The sequence below is a fragment of the Oncorhynchus tshawytscha genome, unplaced genomic scaffold, assembly GCF_018296145.1.
Source record: "Oncorhynchus tshawytscha isolate Ot180627B unplaced genomic scaffold, Otsh_v2.0 Un_contig_6536_pilon_pilon, whole genome shotgun sequence".
Classification (NCBI taxonomy): domain Eukaryota; kingdom Metazoa; phylum Chordata; class Actinopteri; order Salmoniformes; family Salmonidae; genus Oncorhynchus; species Oncorhynchus tshawytscha.
In genome coordinates, this window is record NW_024609200.1 from 42820 (window position 1) to 62500 (window position 19681).

General features: G+C 45.2%; 1 protein-coding gene across 1 annotated transcript in view; it reads left to right on the forward strand.

The window, feature by feature from the left end:
• LOC121838826 (probable JmjC domain-containing histone demethylation protein 2C) overlaps positions 1-19681 on the forward strand; it is a 98976-nt gene that overhangs the window by 23599 nt on the left and 55696 nt on the right. The window contains 5 exon segments of the mRNA XM_042314453.1: positions 13226-13331; positions 14757-14881; positions 18139-18177; positions 18720-18809; positions 18926-18944. Of these exon segments, the coding sequence (XP_042170387.1) occupies positions 13226-13331; positions 14757-14881; positions 18139-18177; positions 18720-18809; positions 18926-18944 (379 nt within the window).

Consider the following 19681-nt stretch of genomic DNA (forward strand, 5'->3'; position numbering starts at 1 on the left):
GACTGTATTGTGGATGGATGTATAGGTCTACCAACCATACTGTTGACTGTATTGTGGATGGATGTATAGGTCTACCAACCATACTGTTGACTGTCTAATGGATGTATAGGTCTACCAACCATACTGTTGACTGTCTAATGGATGTATAGGTCTACCAACCATACTGTTGACTGTCTAATGGATGTATAGGTCTACCAACCATACTGTTGACTGTCTAATGGATGTATAGGCCTACCAACCATACTGTTGACTGTCTGATGGATGGATGTATAGGTCAGGTATAGGCTAGTTGGTTAATTATGGAATGATGGATGGGAAGTCATGATAGGACTGTAATTTAAATCCACACTGTTGTCGAGACACACACACACACACACAGAGACCCACACAGAACTTCAGCTACCTGATATGTGGATGCTCTCCTCAGCTGATTAGAGCCTGGAGCCCTGTCTGTCAGTCCTGTTGGTCTGTCGGTCCTGTCGGTCGGTCAGTCAGTCCTGTCTGTTGAAGACGGGAACTTCCAAGGCCTGCACAGAGAGCAGAAGAGTGTCTGAGCTGCCTCTCACACTCACACACACCCTCTCTCCCCTCTGCCTTCCTGTCTCAGTAGTAGAAAGGGACGGGAAGAGGAAGCCTTGTTTTTCTGGGTCAGAGTTGTATCTGGAAGTATTTTAAATTCCATAACACAGCAACACCCATATGTAAGTGTTTTCCACTGGAACAAATAGAAGATCCTCCAACACACTGATGTTACAGCCCAGAGAGAGAAGGGGAGGGGAGGAGGGCCAGAGAGAGAAGGGGAGGGGAGGAGGGCCAGAGAGAGAAGGGGAGGGGAGGAGGGCCAGAGAGAGAAGGGGAGGGGAGGAGGGCCAGAGAGAGAAGGGGAATGGAGGGCAGGCGGGCCAGAGAGAAAAACAGAGGGGGAAAGAGAAAGACATAACAGGCATTGGTATTTTCTAATTGGATCCGTGGACAACAGTCCCCCAGCTCGGTCCTACCAGACCCCCAGCCAGGGTTAGGGTCCTCCCAGCCCCCAGCCAGGGTTAGGGTCCTCCCAGACCCCCAGCCAGCCCGTCCAGACAGGGTTAGGGTCCTCCCAGCCCCCAGCCAGGGTTAGGGTCCTCCCAGACCCCCAGCCAGTTTGCTTTTAAACTTAGTGTGTTTATGTGGGTGGAAAAAGATGACCAACTTGGTTGACATGGTCTGTCTAAACCCAGGAAAATATAGTGGGCCATTTTACTGTTAGCTATTCTGTCCTTCTACAAATTCACAGTTTACTGGCTCCTTCCTTTCTCTTCCTCCATATCTACACACAGTTAGACACAGATCTGTTGTTGTCTGTCTGGTTCTCTTCTCTTCCTCCATATCTACACACAGATCTGTTGTTGTCTGTCTGGTTCTCTTCTCTTCCTCCATATCTACACACAGATCTGTTGTTGTCTGTCTGGTTCTCTTCTCTTCCTCCATATCTACACACAGATCTGTTGTTGTCTGTCTGGCTCTCTTCTCTTCTCCCTAACCCTCTTCTCTTCCTCCATATCCATATCTTCTTCTTTACTTCCGGCGCCGACAGAGATGGCCGCCTCGCTTCGCGTTCCTAGGAAACTATGCAGTTTTTTGTTTTGCTCGTGTTCTGTCTGAGCTGCTGTCCCACTGAGTCCCGCTAGTGTTCTGTCTGAGCTGCTGTCCTGCTCGTGTTCTGTCTGAGCTGCTGTCCCACTGAGTCCTGTGAACACGTTCTCATTTACAGCAACGACCTGGGGGCTGAATGAGCCGACCGTGATGGTTTGAGGGTCAGATTGGGAATTTAGCCAGGACACCGGGGTTAACACCCCAACTCTTACGATAAGTGTCAAGGGATCTTTAATGACCTCAGAGTCAGGACACCCGTTTAACGTCCCATCCGAAAGACGGCACCCTACACAGGGCAATGTCCCCAATCACTGCCCTGGTTCATTGGGACATTTTTTTAGACCAGAGGAAAGAGTGCCCCCTACTGGCCCTCCAACACCACTTCCAGCAGCATCTGGTCTCCCATCCAGGAACTGACCAGGACCAACCCTGCTTAGCTTCAGAAGCAAGCCAGCAGTGGTATGCAGGGTGGTATGCTGCTGGCATGTATGTATAGGTCTACCAACCATACTGTTGACTGTCTAATGGATGTATAGGTCTACCAACCATACTGTTGACTGTCTAATGGATGTATAGGTCTACCAACCATACTGTTGACTGTCTAATGGATGTATAGGTCTACCAACCATACTGTTGACTGTATAATGGATGTATAGGTCTACCAACCATACTGTTGACTGTCTAATGGATGTATAGGTCTACCAACCATACTGTTGACTGTCTAATGGATGTATAGGCCTACCAACCATACTGTTGACTGTCCAATGGATGGATGTATAGGTCTACCAACCATACTGTTGACTGTCTAATGGATGTATAGGTCTACCGACCATACTGTTGACTGTCTAATGGATGTATAGGTCTACCAACCATACTGTTGACTGTCTAATGGATTTATAGGTCTACCAACCATACTGTTGACTGTCTAATGGATGTATAGGTCTACCAACCATACTGTTGACTGTCTTGTGGATGTATAGGTCTACCAACCATACTGTTGACTGTCTAATGGATGGATGTATAGGTCTACCAACCATACTGTTGACTGTCTAATGGATGTATAGGTCTACCAACCATACTGTTGACTGTCTAATGGATTTATAGGTCTACCAACCATACTGTTGACTGTCTAATGGATGTATAGGCCTACCAACCATACTGTTGACTGTCTTGTGGATGTATAGGTCTACCAACCATACTGTTGACTGTCTTGTGGATGGATGTATAGGTCTACCAACCATACTGTTGACTGTCTAATGGGTGTATAGGTCTACCAACCATACTGTTGACTGTCTAATGGATGTATAGGTCTACCAACCATACTGTTGACCGTCTAATGGATGTATAGGTCTACCAACCATACTGTTGACCGTCTAATGGATGTATAGGTCTACCAACCATACTGTTGACTGTCTAATGGATGTATAGGTCTACCAACCATACTGTTGACTGTCTAATGGATGTATAGGTTTACCAACCATACTGTTGACTGTCTAATGGATGTATAGGTCTACCGACCATACTGTTGACTGTCTAATGGATGGATGTATAGGTCTACCAACCATACTGTTGACTGTATTGTGGATGGATGTATAGGTCTACCAACCATACTGTTGACTGTCTAATGGATGTATAGGTCTACCAACCATACTGTTGACTGTCTAATGGATTTATAGGTCTACCAACCATACTGTTGACTGTCTAATGGATGTATAGGCCTACCAACCATACTGTTGACTGTCTTGTGGATGTATAGGTCTACCAACCATACTGTTGACTGTCTTGTGGATGGATGTATAGGTCTACCAACCATACTGTCTAATGGATGTATAGGTTTACCAACCATACTGTTGACTGTCTAATGGGTGTATAGGTCTACCAACCATACTGTTGACTGTCTAATGGATGTATAGGTCTACCAACCATACTGTCTAATGGATGTATAGGTCTACCAACCATACTGTTGACTGTCTAATGGATGTATAGGTCTACCAACCATACTGTCTAATGGATGTATAGGTCTACCAACCATACTGTTGACTGTCTAATGGATGTATAGGTTTACCAACCATACTGTTGACTGTCTAATGGATGTATAGGTCTACCGACCATACTGTTGACTGTCTAATGGATGGATGTATAGGTCTACCAACCATACTGTTGACTGTATTGTGGATGGATGTATAGGTCTACCAACCATACTGTTGACTGTATTGTGGATGGATGTATAGGTCTACCAACCATACTGTTGACTGTCTAATGGATGTATAGGTCTACCAACCATACTGTTGACTGTCTAATGGATGTATAGGTCTACCAACCATACTGTTGACTGTCTAATGGATGTATAGGTCTACCAACCATACTGTTGACTGTCTAATGGATGTATAGGTCTACCAACCATACTGTTGACTGTCTTGTGGATGGATGTATAGGTCTACCAACCATACTGTTGACTGTCTAATGGATGTATAGGTCTACCAACCATACTGTTGACTGTCTAATGGATGTATAGGTCTACCAACCATACTGTCTAATGGATGTATAGGTTTACCAACCATACTGTTGACTGTCTAATGGATGTATAGGTCTACCAACCATACTGTTGACTGTATTGTGGATGGATGTATAGGCCTACCAACCATACTGTTGACTGTCCAATGGATGGATGTATAGGTCTACCAACCATACTGTTGACTGTCTAATGGATGGATGTATAGGTCCACCAACCATACTGTTGACTGTCTAATGGATGTATAGGTCTACCAACCATGCTGTTGACTGTCTAATGGGTGTATAGGTCTACCAACCATACTGTCTAATGGATGTATAGGTCTACCAACCATACTGTTGACTGTCTTGTGGATTGATGTATAGGTCTACCAACCATACTGTTGACTGTCTAATGGATGTATAGGTCTACCAACCATACTGTTGACTGTCACAGTTAGACACAGATCTGTTGTTGTCTGTCTGGTTCTCTTCTCTTCCTCCATATCTACACACAGATCTGTTGTTGTCTGTCTGGCTCTCTTCTCTTCCTCCATATCTACACACAGTTAGACACAGATCTGTTGTTGTCTGTCTGGTTCTCTTCTCTTCCTCCATATCTACACACAGTTAGACACAGATCTGTTGTTGTCTGTCTGGCTCTCTTCTCTTCTCCCTAACCCTCTTCTCTTCCTCCATATCCATATCTTCTTCTTTACTTCCGGCGCCGACAGAGATGGCCGCCTCGCTTCGCGTTCCTAGGAAACTATGCAGTTTTTTGTTTTTTTACGTGTTATTTCTTACACTAGTACCCCAGGTCATCTTAGGTTTCTTTACATACAGCCGACAAGAACTACTGAATATAAGATCAGCGTCAACTCACCATCAGTACGACCAAGAATATGTTTTTCGCGACGCGGATCCTGTGTTCTGCCTTACAACCAGTGTAACCGAGTGGATCACATGCAGCGACCAAAAAAAAAAAAAAAAACGACTCAGAAAAAGAGGGAAACGAAGCGGTCTTCTGGTCAGACTCCGGAGACGGGCACATCGTGCACCACTCCCTAGCATTCTTCTTGCCAATGTCCAGTCTCTTGACAACAAGGTTGATGAAATCCGAGCAAGGGTAGCATTCCAGAGGGACATCAGAGACTGTAACGTTCTCTGCTTCACGGAAACATGGCTAACTGGAGAGACGCAATCCGAAGCGGTGCAGCCAGCGGGTTTCTCCACGCATCGCGCCGACAGAAACAAACATCTTTCTGGTAAGAAGAGGGGCGGGGGCGTATGTCTTATGGCCAACGTGACATGGTGTGATGAAAGAAACATACAGGAACTCAAATCCTTCTGTTCACCTGATTTAGAATTCCTCACAATCAAATGTAGACCGCATTATCTACCAAGAGAATTCTCTTCGATTATAATCACAGCCGTATATATCCCCCCAAGCAGACACATCGATGGCTCTGAACGAACTTTATTTAACTCTCTGCAAACTGGAAACGATTTATCCGGAGGCTGCATTCATTGTAGCTGGGGATTTTAACAAGGCTAATCTGAAAACAAGACTCCCTAAATTTTATCAGCATATCGATTGCGCAACCAGGGGTGGAAAGACCCTGGATCATTGTTACTCTAACTTCCGCGACGCATATAAGGCCCTGCCCCGCCCCCTTTCGGAAAAGCTGACCACGACTCCATTTTGTTGATCCCTGCCTACAGACAGAAACTAAAACAAGAAGCTCCCACGCTGAGGTCTGTCCAACGCTGGTCCGACCAAGCTGACTCCACACTCCAAGACTGCTTCCATCACGTGGACTGGGAGATGTTTCGTATTGCGTCAGACAACAACATTGACGAATACGCTGATACGGTGTGCGAGTTCATTAGAACGTGCGTTGAAGATGTCAAATCAAATCAAATTTTATTTGTCACATACACATGGTTAGCAGATGTTAATGCGAGTGTAGCGAAATGCTTGTGCTTCTAGTTCCGACAATGCAGTAATAACGAGCAAGTAATCTAACTAACAATTCCAAAAAAAAAACTACTGTCTTATACACAGTGTAAGGGGATAAAGAATATGTACATAAGGATATATGAATGAGTGATGGTACAGAGCAGCATAGGCAAGATACAGTAGATGATATCGAGTACAGTATATACATATGAGATAAGTATGTAAACCAAGTGGCATAGTTAAAGTGGCTAGTGATACATGTATTACATAAGGATGCAGTCGATGATATAGAGTACAGTATCAACGTATGCATATGAGATGAACAATGTAGGGTAAGTAACATTATATAAGGTAGCATTGTTTAAAGTGGCTAGTGATATATTTACATAATTTCCCATCAATTCCCATGATTAAAGTGGCTGGAGTAGAGTCAGTGTCATTGACAGTGTGTTGGCAGTAGCCACTCAATGTTAGTGGTGGCTGTTTAGCAGTCTGATGGCCTTGAGATAGAAGCTGTTTTTCAGTCTCTCGGTCCCAGCTTTGATGCACCTGTACTGAACTCGCCTTCTGGATGACAGCGGGGTGAACAGGCAGTGGCTCGGGTGGTTGATGTCCTTGATGATCTTTATGGCCTTCCTGTAGCATCGGGTGGTGTAGGTGTCCTGGAGGGCAGGTAGTTTGCCCCCGGTGATGCGTTGTGCAGACCTCACTACCCTCTGGAGAGCCTTACGGTTGAGGGCGGTGCAGTTGCCATACCAGGCGGTGATACAGCCCGCCAGGATGCTCTCGATTGTGCATCTGTAGAAGTTTGTGAGTGCTTTTGGTGACAAGCCGAATTTCTTCAGCCTCCTGAGGTTGAAGAGGCGCTGCTGCGCCTTCCTCACGATGCTGTCTGTGTGAGTGGACCAATTCAGTTTGTCTGTGATGTGTATGCCGAGGAACTTAAAACTTGCTACCCTCTCCACTACTGTTCCATCGATGTGGATGGGGGTGTTCCCTCTGCTGTTTCCTGAAGTCCACAATCATCTCCTTAGTTTTGTTGACGTTGAGTGTGAGGTTATTTTCCTGACACCACACTCCGAGGGCCCTCACCTCCTCCCTGTAGGCCGTCTCGTCGTTGTTGGTGATCAAGCCTACCACTTTTGTGTCGTCCGCAAACTTGATGATTGAGTTGGAGGCGTGCATGGCCACGCAGTCGTGGGTGAACAGGGAGTACAGGAGGGGGCTCAGAACGCACCCTTGTGGGGCCCCAGTGTTGAGGATCAGCGGGGAGGAGATGTTGTTGCCTACCCTCACCACCTGGGGCGGCCCGTCAGGAAGTCCAGTACCCAGTTGCACAGGGCGGGGTCGAGACCCAGGGTCTCGAGCTTGATGACGAGCTTGGAGGGTACTATGGTGTTGAATGCCGAGCTGTAGTCGATGAACAGCATTCTCACATAGGTATTCCTCTTGTCCAGATGGGTTAGGGCAGTGTGCAGTGTGGTTGAGATTGCATCGTCTGTGGACCTATTTGGGCGGTAAGCAAATTGGAGTGGGTCAAGGGTGTCAGGTAGGGTGGAGGTGATATGGTCCTTGACTAGTCTCTCAAAGCACTTCATGATGACGGATGTGAGTGCTACGGGGCGGTAGTCGTTTAGCTCAGTTACCTTAGCTTTCTTGGGAACAGGAACAATGGTGGCCCTCTTGAAGCATGTGGGAACAGCAGACTGGTATAGGGATTGGTTGAATATGTCCGTAAACACACCGGCCAGCTGGTCTGCGCATGCTCTGAGGGCGCGGCTGGGGATGCCGTCTGGGCCTGCAGCCTTGCGAGGGTTAACACGTTTAAATGTCTTACTCACTTCGGCTGCAGTGAAGGAGAGACCGCATGATTCCGTTGCAGGCCGTGTCAGTGGCACTGTATTGTCCTCAAAGCGGGCAAAAAAGTTATTTAGTCTGCCTGGGAGCAAGACATCCTGGTCCGTGACTGGGCTGGGTTTCTTCCTGTAGTCCGTGATTGACTGTAGACCCTGCCACATACCTCTTGTGTCTGAGCCGTTGAATTGAGATTCTACTTTGTCTCTGTACTGGCGCTTAGCTTGTTTGATAGCCTTGCGGAGGGAATAGCTGCACTGTTTGTATTCAGTCATGTTACCAGACACCTTGCCCTGATTAAAAGCAGTGGTTCGTGCCTTCAGTTTCACACGAATGCTGCCATCAATCCATGGTTTCTGGTTAGGGAATGTTTTAATCGTTGCTATGGGAACGACATCTTCAACGCACGTTCTAATGAACTCGCACACCGAATCAGCGTATTCGTCAATGTTGTTGTCTGACGCAATACGAAACATCTCCCAGTCCACGTGATGGAAGCAGTCTTGGAGTGTGGAGTCAGCTTGGTCGGACCAGCGTTGGACAGACCTCAGCGTGGGAGCTTCTTGTTTTAGTTTCTGTCTGTAGGCAGGGATCAACAAAATGGAGTCGTGGTCAGCTTTTCCGAAAGGGGGCGGGGCAGGGCCTTATATGCGTCGCGGAAGTTAGAGTAACAATGATCCAGGGTCTTTCCACCCCTGGTTGCGCAATCAATATGCTGATAAAATTTAGGGAGTCTTGTTTTCAGATTAGCCTTGTTAAAATCCCCAGCTACAATGAATGCAGCCTCCGGATAAATCGTTTCCAGTTTGCAGAGAGTTAAATAAAGTTCGTTCAGAGCCATCGATGTGTCTGCTTGGGGGATATATACAGCTGTGATTATAATCGAAGAGAATTCTCTTGGTAGATAATGCGGTCTACATTTGATTGTGAGGAATTCTAAATCAGGTGAACAGAAGGATTTGAGTTCCTGTATGTTTCCTTCATCACACCATGTCACGTTGGCCATAAGGCATACGCCCCCGCCCGTCTTCTTACCAGAGAGATGTTTGTTTCTGTCGGCGCGATGCGTGGAGAAACCCGCTGGCTGCACCGCTTCGGATTGCGTCTCTCCAGTGAGCCATGTTTCCGTGAAGCAGAGAACGTTACAGTCTCTGATGTCCCTCTGGAATGCTACCCTTGCTCGGATTTCATCAACCTTGTTGTCAAGAGACTGGACATTGGCGTTCCCATAGCAACGATTAAAACATTCCCTAACCAGAAACCGTGGATTGATGGCAGCATTCGTGTGAAACTGAAGGCACGAACCACTGCTTTTAATCAGGGCAAGGTGTCTGGTAACATGGCTGAATACAAACAGTGCAGCTATTCCCTCCGCAAGGCTATCAAACAAGCTAAGCGCCAGTACAGAGACAAAGTAGAATCTCAATTCAACGGCTCAGACACAAGAGGTATGTGGCAGGGTCTACAGTCAATCACGGACTACAGGAAGAAACCCAGCCCAGTCACGGACCAGGATGTCTTGCTCCCAGGCAGACTAAATAACTTTTTGCCCGCTTTGAGGACAATACAGTGCCACTGACACGGCCTGCAACGGAAACATGCGGTCTCTCCTTCACTGCAGCCGAAGTGAGTAAGACATTTAAACGTGTTAACCCTCGCAAGGCTGCAGGCCCAGACGGCATCCCCAGCCGCGCCCTCAGAGCATGCGCAGACCAGCTGGCCGGTGTGTTTACGGACATATTCAATCAATCCCTATACCAGTCTGCTGTTCCCACATGCTTCAAGAGGGCCACCATTGTTCCTGTTCCCAAGAAAGCTAAGGTAACTGAGCTAAACGACTACCGCCCCGTAGCACTCACATCCGTCATCATGAAGTGCTTTGAGAGACTAGTCAAGGACCATATCACCTCCACCCTACCTGACACCCTTGACCCACTCCAATTTGCTTACCGCCCAAATAGGTCCGCAGACGATGCAATCTCAACCACACTGCACACTGCCCTAACCCATCTGGACAAGAGGAATACCTATGTGAGAATGCTGTTCATCGACTACAGCTCGGCATTCAACACCATAGTACCCTCCAAGCTCGTCATCAAGCTCGAGACCCTGGGTCTCGACCCCGCCCTGTGCAACTGGGTACTGGACTTCCTGACGGGCCGCCCCCAGGTGGTGAGGGTAGGCAACAACATCTCCTCCCCGCTGATCCTCAACACTGGGGCCCCACAAGGGTGCGTTCTGAGCCCTCTCCTGTACTCCCTGTTCACCCACGACTGCGTGGCCACGCACGCCTCCAACTCAATCATCAAGTTTGCGGACGACACAACAGTGGTAGGCTTGATTACCAACAACGACGAGACGGCCTACAGGGAGGAGGTGTCAGGCCCTCGGAGTGTGGTGTCAGGCAAATAACCTCACACTCAACGTCAATAAAACTAAGGAGATGATTGTGGACTTCAGGAAACAGCAGAGGGAACACCCCCCTATCCACATCGATGGATCAGTAGTGGAGAGGGTAGTAAGTTTTAAGTTCCTCGGCATACACATCACAGACAAACTGAATTGGTCCACTCACACAGACAGCATCGTGAGGAAGGCGCAGCAGCGCCTCTTCAACCTCAGGAGGCTGAAGAAATTCGGCTTGTCACCAAAAGCACTCACAAACTTCTACAGATGCACAATCGAGAGCATCCTGGCGGGCTGTATCACCGCCTGGTACGGCAACTGCTCCGCCCACAACCGTAAGGCTCTCCAGAGGGTAGTGAGGTCTGCACAACGCATCACCGGGGGCAAACTACCTGCCCTCCAGGACACCTACACCACCCGATGTTACAGGAAGGCCATAAAGATCATCAAGGACAACAACCACCCGAGCCACTGCCTGTTCACCCCGCTATCATCCAGAAGGCGAGGTCAGTACAGGTGCATCAAAGCTGGGACCGAGAGACTGAAAAACAGCTTCTATCTCAAGGCCATCAGACTGTTAAACAGCCACCACTAACATTGAGTGGCTGCTGCCAACACACTGACTCAACTCCAGCTACTTTAATAATGGGAATTGATGGGGAATGATGTCAAATATATCACTAGCCACTTTAAACAATGCTACCTAATATAATGTTTACATACCCTACATTATTCATCTCATATGTATACGTATATACTGTACTCTATATCATCTACTGCATCCTTATATAATACATGTATCACTAGCCACTTTAACTATGCCACTTTGTTTACATACTCATCTCATATGTATATACTGTACTCGATACCATCTACTGTATCTTGCCTATGATGCTCTGTACCATCACTCATTCATATATCCTTATGTACATATTCTTTATCCCCTTACACTGTGTATAAGACAGTAGTTTTGGAATTGTTAGTTAGATTACTTGCTCGTTATTACTGCATTGTCGGAACTAGAAGCACAAGCATTTCGCTACACTCGCATTAACATCTGCTAACCATGTGTATGTGACAAATAAAATTTGATTTGATTTGATTTAGCTGATGGATCTAAAATACACAGTCAGGTTTCTGGTGACTACATAATTCCATGTGTTATTTCATAGTTTTGACATCTTCACTATTATTCTACAATGTAGAAAATAAAGAAAAACCCTGGAATACACACACACACACACACACACACACACACACACACAGTGGCAAGAAAAAGTATGTGAACCATGCCTCGAGCAAAAGACCAAAGATTAAGAATGGTTGACTTGGGCGGAGTAGACATTGGTGCTGGAAAACCTTGGTATGGCGTGGGTGGAGTAGACACTGGTGCTGGAAAACCTTGGTATGGCGTGGGTGGAGTAGACATTGGTGCTGGAAAACCTTGGTATGGCGTGGGTGGAGTAGACATTGGTGCTGGAAAAACCTCGGTAGAGCGTGGGTGGAGTAGACATTGGTGCTGTAAAACCTCGGTAGAGCGTGGGTGGAGTAGACATTGGTGCTGGAAAACCTTGTTAGAGCATGGGTGGAGTAGACATTGGTGCTGTAAAACCTTGGTAGAGCATGGCTGGAGTAGACATTGGTGCTGGAAAACCTTGGTATGGCGTGGGTGGAGTAGACATTGGTGCTGTAAAACCTCGGTATGGCGTGGGTGGAGTAGACATTGGTGCTGGAAAACCTTGGTATGGCGTGGGTGGAGTAGACATTGGTGCTGGAAAACCTCGGTATGGCGTGGGTGGAGTAGACATTGGTGCTGGAAAACCTTGGTATGGCGTGGGTGGAGTAGACATTGGTGCTGGAAAACCTTGGTATGGCGTGGGTGGAGTAGACATTGGTGCTGGAAAACCTCGGTATGGCGTGGGTGGAGTAGACATTGGTGCTGGAAAACCTCGGTATGGCGTGGGTGGAGTAGACATTGGTGCTGGAAAACCTCGGTATGGCGTGGGTGGAGTAGACATTGGTGCTGGAAAAACCATTGGTGGGTGTGCCTACTTCTCACTTAAAAGATGGTTTCTTGGTTTTTAATTGTAGTAAATATGTAATGTATTGTGTGGTATAATACACAGGTTCTACCTCCAGTTGTAATGTACTGAATGGTCTTTAGTATGTATATAATACGGTTCTACCTCCAGTTGTAATGTACTGAATGGTCTTTAGTATGTATATAATAGGGTTCTACCTCCAGTTGTAATGTACTGAATGGTCTTTAGTATGTATATAATACGGTTCTACCTCCAGTTGTAATGTACTGAATGGTCTTTAGTATGTATATAATACGGTTCTACCTCCAGTTGTAATGTACTGAATGGTCTTTAGTATGTATATAATACGGTTCTACCTCCAGTTGTAATGTACTGAATGGTCTTTAGTATGTATATTATACGGTTCTACCTCCAGTTGTAATGTACATAATAGGGTTCTACCTCCAGTTGTAATGTACTGAATGGTCTTTAGTATGTATATAATAGGGTTCTACCTCCAGTTGTAATGTACTGAATGGTCTTTAGTATGTATATAATACGGTTCTACCTCCAGTTGTAATGTACTGAATGGTCTTTAGTATGTATATAATAGGGTTCTACCTCCAGTTGTAATGTACTGAATGGTCTTTAGTATGTATATAATACGGTTCTACCTCCAGTTGTAATGTACTGAATGGTCTTTAGTATGTATATAATAGGGTTCTACCTCCAGTTGTAATGTACTGAATGGTCTTTAGTATGTATATAATACGGTTCTACCTCCAGTTGTAATGTACTGAATGGTCTTTAGTATGTATATAATAGGGTTCTAACGTGTCCGCTCCTCCGTCTCTGTCTGCAGGAGGAAGTGGACAGTTTGAGTCCTGTTCTCAGGGACAACCCTCAGCTTCATGAAGAGGTCAGGTTCTGGCTCAAAGATCAAAAGGTTCAGGACATTTTTTTGCAAGGTAAGAAACACTGATGTATTTAATATTTAACAAACCCAACCAACTTGTCTGTTCACTGTGATGACGCTAGTCCTTCGAGCCCTATTCCCTATATAGAACACTACTGTTGACCAGAGCCCTATTCCCTATATAGTACACTACTGTTGACCAGAGCCCTATTCCCTATATAGAACACTACTGTTGACCAGAGCCCTATTCCCTATATAGAACACTACTGTTGACCAGAGCCCTATTCCCTATATAGAACACTACTGTTGACCAGAGCCCTATTCCCTATATAGAACACTACTGTTGACCAGAGCCCTATTCCCTATATAGAACACTACTGTTGACCAGAGCCCTATTCCCTATATAGAACACTACTGTTGACCAGAGCCCTATTCCCTATATAGAACACTACTGTTAACCAGAGCCCTATTCCCTATAGAACACTACTGTTAACCAGAGCCCTATTCCCTATATAGAACACTACTGTTGACCAGAGCCCTATTCCCTATATAGTACACTACTGTTGACCAGAGCCCTATTCCCTATATAGAATATTACTGTTGACCAGAGCCAGAGTGTCTGCTGGTACCAGAGGAGACTGTCTGTTAGTCAGTGTGTTGTGAGGAGGAGACTGTCTGTTAGTCAGTGTGTTGTGAGGAGGAGTCTGTTAGTCAGTGTGTTGTGAGGAGGAGACTGTTAGTCAGTGTGTTGTGAGGAGGAGGCTGTCTGTTAGTCAGTGTGTTGTGAGGAGGAGACTGTCTGTTAGTCAGTGTGTTGTGAGGAGGAGACTGTTAGTCAGTGTGTTGTGAGGAGGAGGCTGTCTGTTAGTCAGTGTGTTGTGAGGAGGAGACTGTTAGTCAGTGTGTTGTGAGGAGGAGGCTGTCTGTTAGTCAGTGTGTTGTGAGGAGGAGACTGTCTCTGATATTGAATGTGTATGGCGGGTCAGGAAGAACATCTAGCCAGGCTACAGATGTCTGAATTGGTACATCTAGCCAGGCTACAGATGTCTGAATTGGTACATCTAGCCAGGCTACAGATGTCTGAATTGGTACATCTAGCCAGGCTACAGATGTCTGAATTGGTACATCTAGCCAGGCTACAGATGTCTGAATTGGTACATCTAGCCAGGCTACAGATGTCTGAATTGGTACATCTAGCCAGGCTACAGATGTCTGAATTGGTACATCTAGCCAGGCTACAGATGTCTGAATTGGTACATCTAGCCAGGCTACAGATGTCTGAATTGGTACATCTAGCCAGGCTACAGATGTCTGAATTGGTACATCTAGCCAGGCTACAGATGTCTGAATTGGTACATCTAGCCAGGCTACAGATGTCTGAATGGTATCTGAAGTGGAATAAGTGAATAGTTTCAGTCTGTGTTTAACCCGCACGATGCTGTGTGTCACCATGTTGCACCTGTCCCCTCTCCTTCAGGTCCATATTCATTAAATGGTTACCGAGTTCGTGTTTACAGACAAGACTCGGCCACTCAGTGGTTCACAGGGATCATCACACATCATGACCTCTTCAGCCGTAATATGGTTGTGATGAATGACCAGGTAAATACACTCCTGTCTTCATATTAAATACACCTCTATACTCCTCATATTAAATACACCTCTATACTCCTGTCTCCATATTAAATACCTCTATACTGTCTCCTATACTCCTGTCTCCATATTAAATACACCTCTATACTCCTGTCTCCATATTAAAACATACTCCATATTAAATACACCTCTATACTCCTCCATATTAAATACACCTCTATACCTCCATATTAAATACCTCTATACTCCTGTCTCCATATTAAATACACCTCTATACTCCTGTCTCCATATTAAATACACCTCTATACTCTGTCTCCATATTAAATACACCTCTAAATACTCTATACTCCTGTCTCCATATTAAATACACCTCTATACTCCTGTCTCCATATTAAATACACCTCTATACTCCTGTCTCCATATTAAATACACCTCTATACTCCTCCATATTAAATACACCTCTATACTCCTCCATATTAAATACACCTCTATACTCCTGTCTCCATGTTAAATACACCTCTATACTCCTCCATATTAAATACACCTCTATACTCCTGTCTCCATGTTAAATACACCTCTATACTCCTGTCTCCATGTTAAATACACCTCTATACTCCTGTCTCCATATTAAATACACCTTTATACTCATGTCTCCATATTAAATACACCTCTATACTCCTCCATATTAAATACACCTCTATACTCCTCCATATTAAATACACCTCTATACTCCTGTCTCCATATTAAATACACCTCTATACTCCTCCATATTAAATACACCTCTATACTCCTGTCTCCATATTAAATACACCTCTATACTCCTGTCTCCATATTAAATACACCTCTATACTCCTGTCTCCATGTTAAATACACCTCTATACTCCTGTCTCCATATTAAATACACCTCTATACTCCTGTCTCCATATTAAATACACCTCTATACTCCTGTCTCCATGTTAAATACACCTCTATACTCCTGTCTCCATGTTAAATACACCTCTATACTCCTCCATATTAAATACACCTCTATACTCCTGTCTCCATATTAAATACACCTCTATACTCCTCCATATTAAATACACCTCTATACTCCTGTCTCCATATTAAATACACCTCTATACTCCTGTCTCCATATTAAATACACCTCTATACTCCTGTCTCCATATTAAATACACCTCTATACTCCTGTCTCCATATTAAATACACCTCTATACTCCTGTCTCCATATTAAATACACCTCTATACTCATGTCTCCATATTAAATACACCTCTATACTCCTCCATATTAAATACACCTCTATACTCCTGTCTCCATATTAAATACACCTCTATACTCCTGTCTCCATATTAAATACACCTCTATACTCCTGTCTCCATATTAAATACTCCTGTCTCCATATTAAATATACTCCTGTCTCCATATTAAATACACCTCTATACTCCTGTCTCCATATTAAATACACCTCTATACTCCTGTCTCCATATTAAATACACCTCTATACTCCCTCCATATTAAATACACCTCTATACTCCTGTCTCCATATTAAATACACCTCTATACTCCTGTCTCCATATTAAATACACCTCTATACTCCCTCCATATTAAATACACCTCTATACTCCTGTCTCCATATTAAATACACCTCTATACTCCTGTCTCCATATTAAATACACCTCTATACTCCTGTCTCCATATTAAATACACCTCTATACTCATGTCTCCATATTAAATACACCTCTATACTCCTGTCTCCATATTAAATACACCTCTATACTCCTCCATATTAAATACACCTCTATACTCCTGTCTCCATATTAAATACACCTCTATACTCCTCCATATTAAATACACCTCTATACTCCTGTCTCCATATTAAATACACCTCTATACTCCTGTCTCCATATTAAATACACCTCTATACTCCTGTCTCCATATTAAATACACCTCTATACTCCTCCATATTAAATACAACTCTATACTCCTGTCTCCATATTAAATACACCTCTATACTCCTCCATATTAAATACAACTCTATACTCCTGTCTCCATATTAAATACACCTCTATACTCCTCCATATTAAATACAACTCTATACTCCTGTCACCATATTAAATACACCTCTGTCCTCCATATTAAATACACCTCTATACTCCTCCATATTAAATCCATATCCATAAATACACCTCTATACTCCTGTCTCCATATTAAATACACCTCTATACTCCTGTCTCCATATTAGATACACCTCTATACTCCTCCATATTAAATACACCTCTATACTCCTGTCTCCATATTAAATACACCTCTATACTCCTGTCTCCATATTAAATACACCTCTATACTCCTCCATATTAAATATACCTCTATACTCCTGTCTCCATGTTAAATACACCTCTATACTCCTGTCTCCATATTAAATACACCTCTATACTCCTGTCTCCATATTAAATACACCTCTATACTCCTCCATATTAAATACACCTCTATACTCCTGTCTCCATGTGTTTACTTGTCCCACATCAACTCTGACTGTTTAACCCTGGCCACATCAAATCAAATGTATTTGTCACATACACATGGTTAACAGATGTTAATGCAGGTGTAGCGAAATGCTTGTGCTTCTAGTTCCGAGAATGCAGTAATAACCAACAAGTAATCTAACCTAACAATATCACAAAAACTACCTTATACACACAAGTGTAAAGGGATGAAGAATATGTACATAAAGATATATGAATGAGTGATGGTACAGAGCGGCATAGGCAAGATACAGTAGATAGTATAGAGTACAGTATATACATATGAGATGAGTAATGTAGGGTATGTAAACATTATATTAAGTAGCATTGTTTAAAGTGGGTTGTGATACATTTTTTACATCAATTTCCATACATTTCCATTATTAAAGTAGCTGGAGTTGAGTCAGTGTGTTGGCAGCAGCCACTCAATGTTAGTGGTGGCTGTTTAACAGTCTGATGGTCATACGTATTGGTGTGATTCCGACCTGTCTGTCTCTGTCTGTGACCTCTACTAGGTTCTAGAGCCCCAGAACGTTGACCCCTGTCTGTCTCTGTCTGTGACCTCTACTAGGTTCTAGAGCCCCAGAACATTGACCCCTCTATGACCCCTGTCTGTCTCTGTCTGTGACCTCTACTAGGTTTTAGAGCCCCAGAATGTTGACCCCTGTCTCTGTCTGTGACCTCTACTAGGTTCTAGAGCCCCAGAACGTTGACCCTTGTCTGTCTCTGTCTGTGACCTCTACTAGGTTCTAGAGCCCCAGAACGTTGACCCCTCTATGACCCCTGTCTGTCTCTGTCTGTGACCTCTACTAGGTTCTAGAGCCCCAGAACGTTGACCCCTGTCTGTCTCTGTCTGTGACCTCTACTAGGTTCTAGAGCCCCCGAACATTGACCCCTCTATGACCCCTGTCTGTCTCTGTCTGTGACCTCTACTAGGTTCCTAAGCCCCAGAACGTTGACCCTTGTCTGTCTCTGTCTGTGACCTCTACTATGTTCTAGAGCCCCAGAACATTGACCCCTCTATGACCCCTGTCTGTCTCTGTCTGTGACCTCTACTAGGTTCTAGAGCCCCAGAATGTTGACCCCTGTCTCTGTCTGTGACCTCTACTAGGTTCTAGAGCCCCAGAACGTTGACCCCTGTCTGTCTCTGTCTGTGACCTCTAGGTTCTAGAGCCCCAGAACGTTGACCCCTGTCTGTCTCTGTCTGTGTACTAGGTTCTAGAGCCCCAGAACGTTGACCCCTGTCTGTCTCTGTCTGTGACCTCTACTAGGTTCTAGAGCCCCAGAACGTTGACCCCTGTCTGTCTCTGTCTGTGACCTCTACTAGGTTCTAGAGCCCCAGAACGTTGACCCTTGTCTGTCTCTGTCAGATGACTACTATGTTCTAGAGCCCCAGAACGACCCCTCTATGACCCCTGTCTGTCTCTGTCTGTGACCTCTACTGTTCTAGAGCCCCAGAAGTTGACCCCTGTCTCTGTCAGTGACCTCCAGGTCTAGAGCCGCAGAATGTGACTCCTGTCTCCTGTGAACCAGAACAACTCTGCCCACGTGAGTACACACACACACACACACACATAAGCCCCACGACCCCCCACACACACACATAAACCCACGTCCCGTTCGCACAGAACACACACACACACACACACACACACATAAACCCACACACACACACACATAAACCCACGCCCACGCACAGACACACACACACATTAACCCACGCCCGCACACAGAGACACACACACACACACACAAACCACGCCACACACACACATAAACACGCCTGCACACACACATAAACCCACGCCTGCGCACACACATAAACCCACGCCTGCGCACACACATAAACCCACGCCTGCGCACACACATAAACCCACGCACACACACACACATAAACCCACGCACACACACACACACATAAACCCACGCACACACACACACACACATAAACCCGCGCACACACACACACATAAACCCACGCACACACCGCGCACACACACACACACACATAAACCCACTCCCGCGCACACACACATAAACCCACTCCCGCGCACACACACACATAAACCCACGCACACACACACACATAAACGCGCACACACACACATAAACCCACTCCCGCGCACACACACACACACATAAACCCACTCCCGTGCACACACACACACACACATAAACCCACTCCCGCACACACACACACACACATAAACCCACACACAAACACACACATAAACCCACGCCGCGCACACAAACACACACACAAACCCACGCCCGCACACACAAACACAC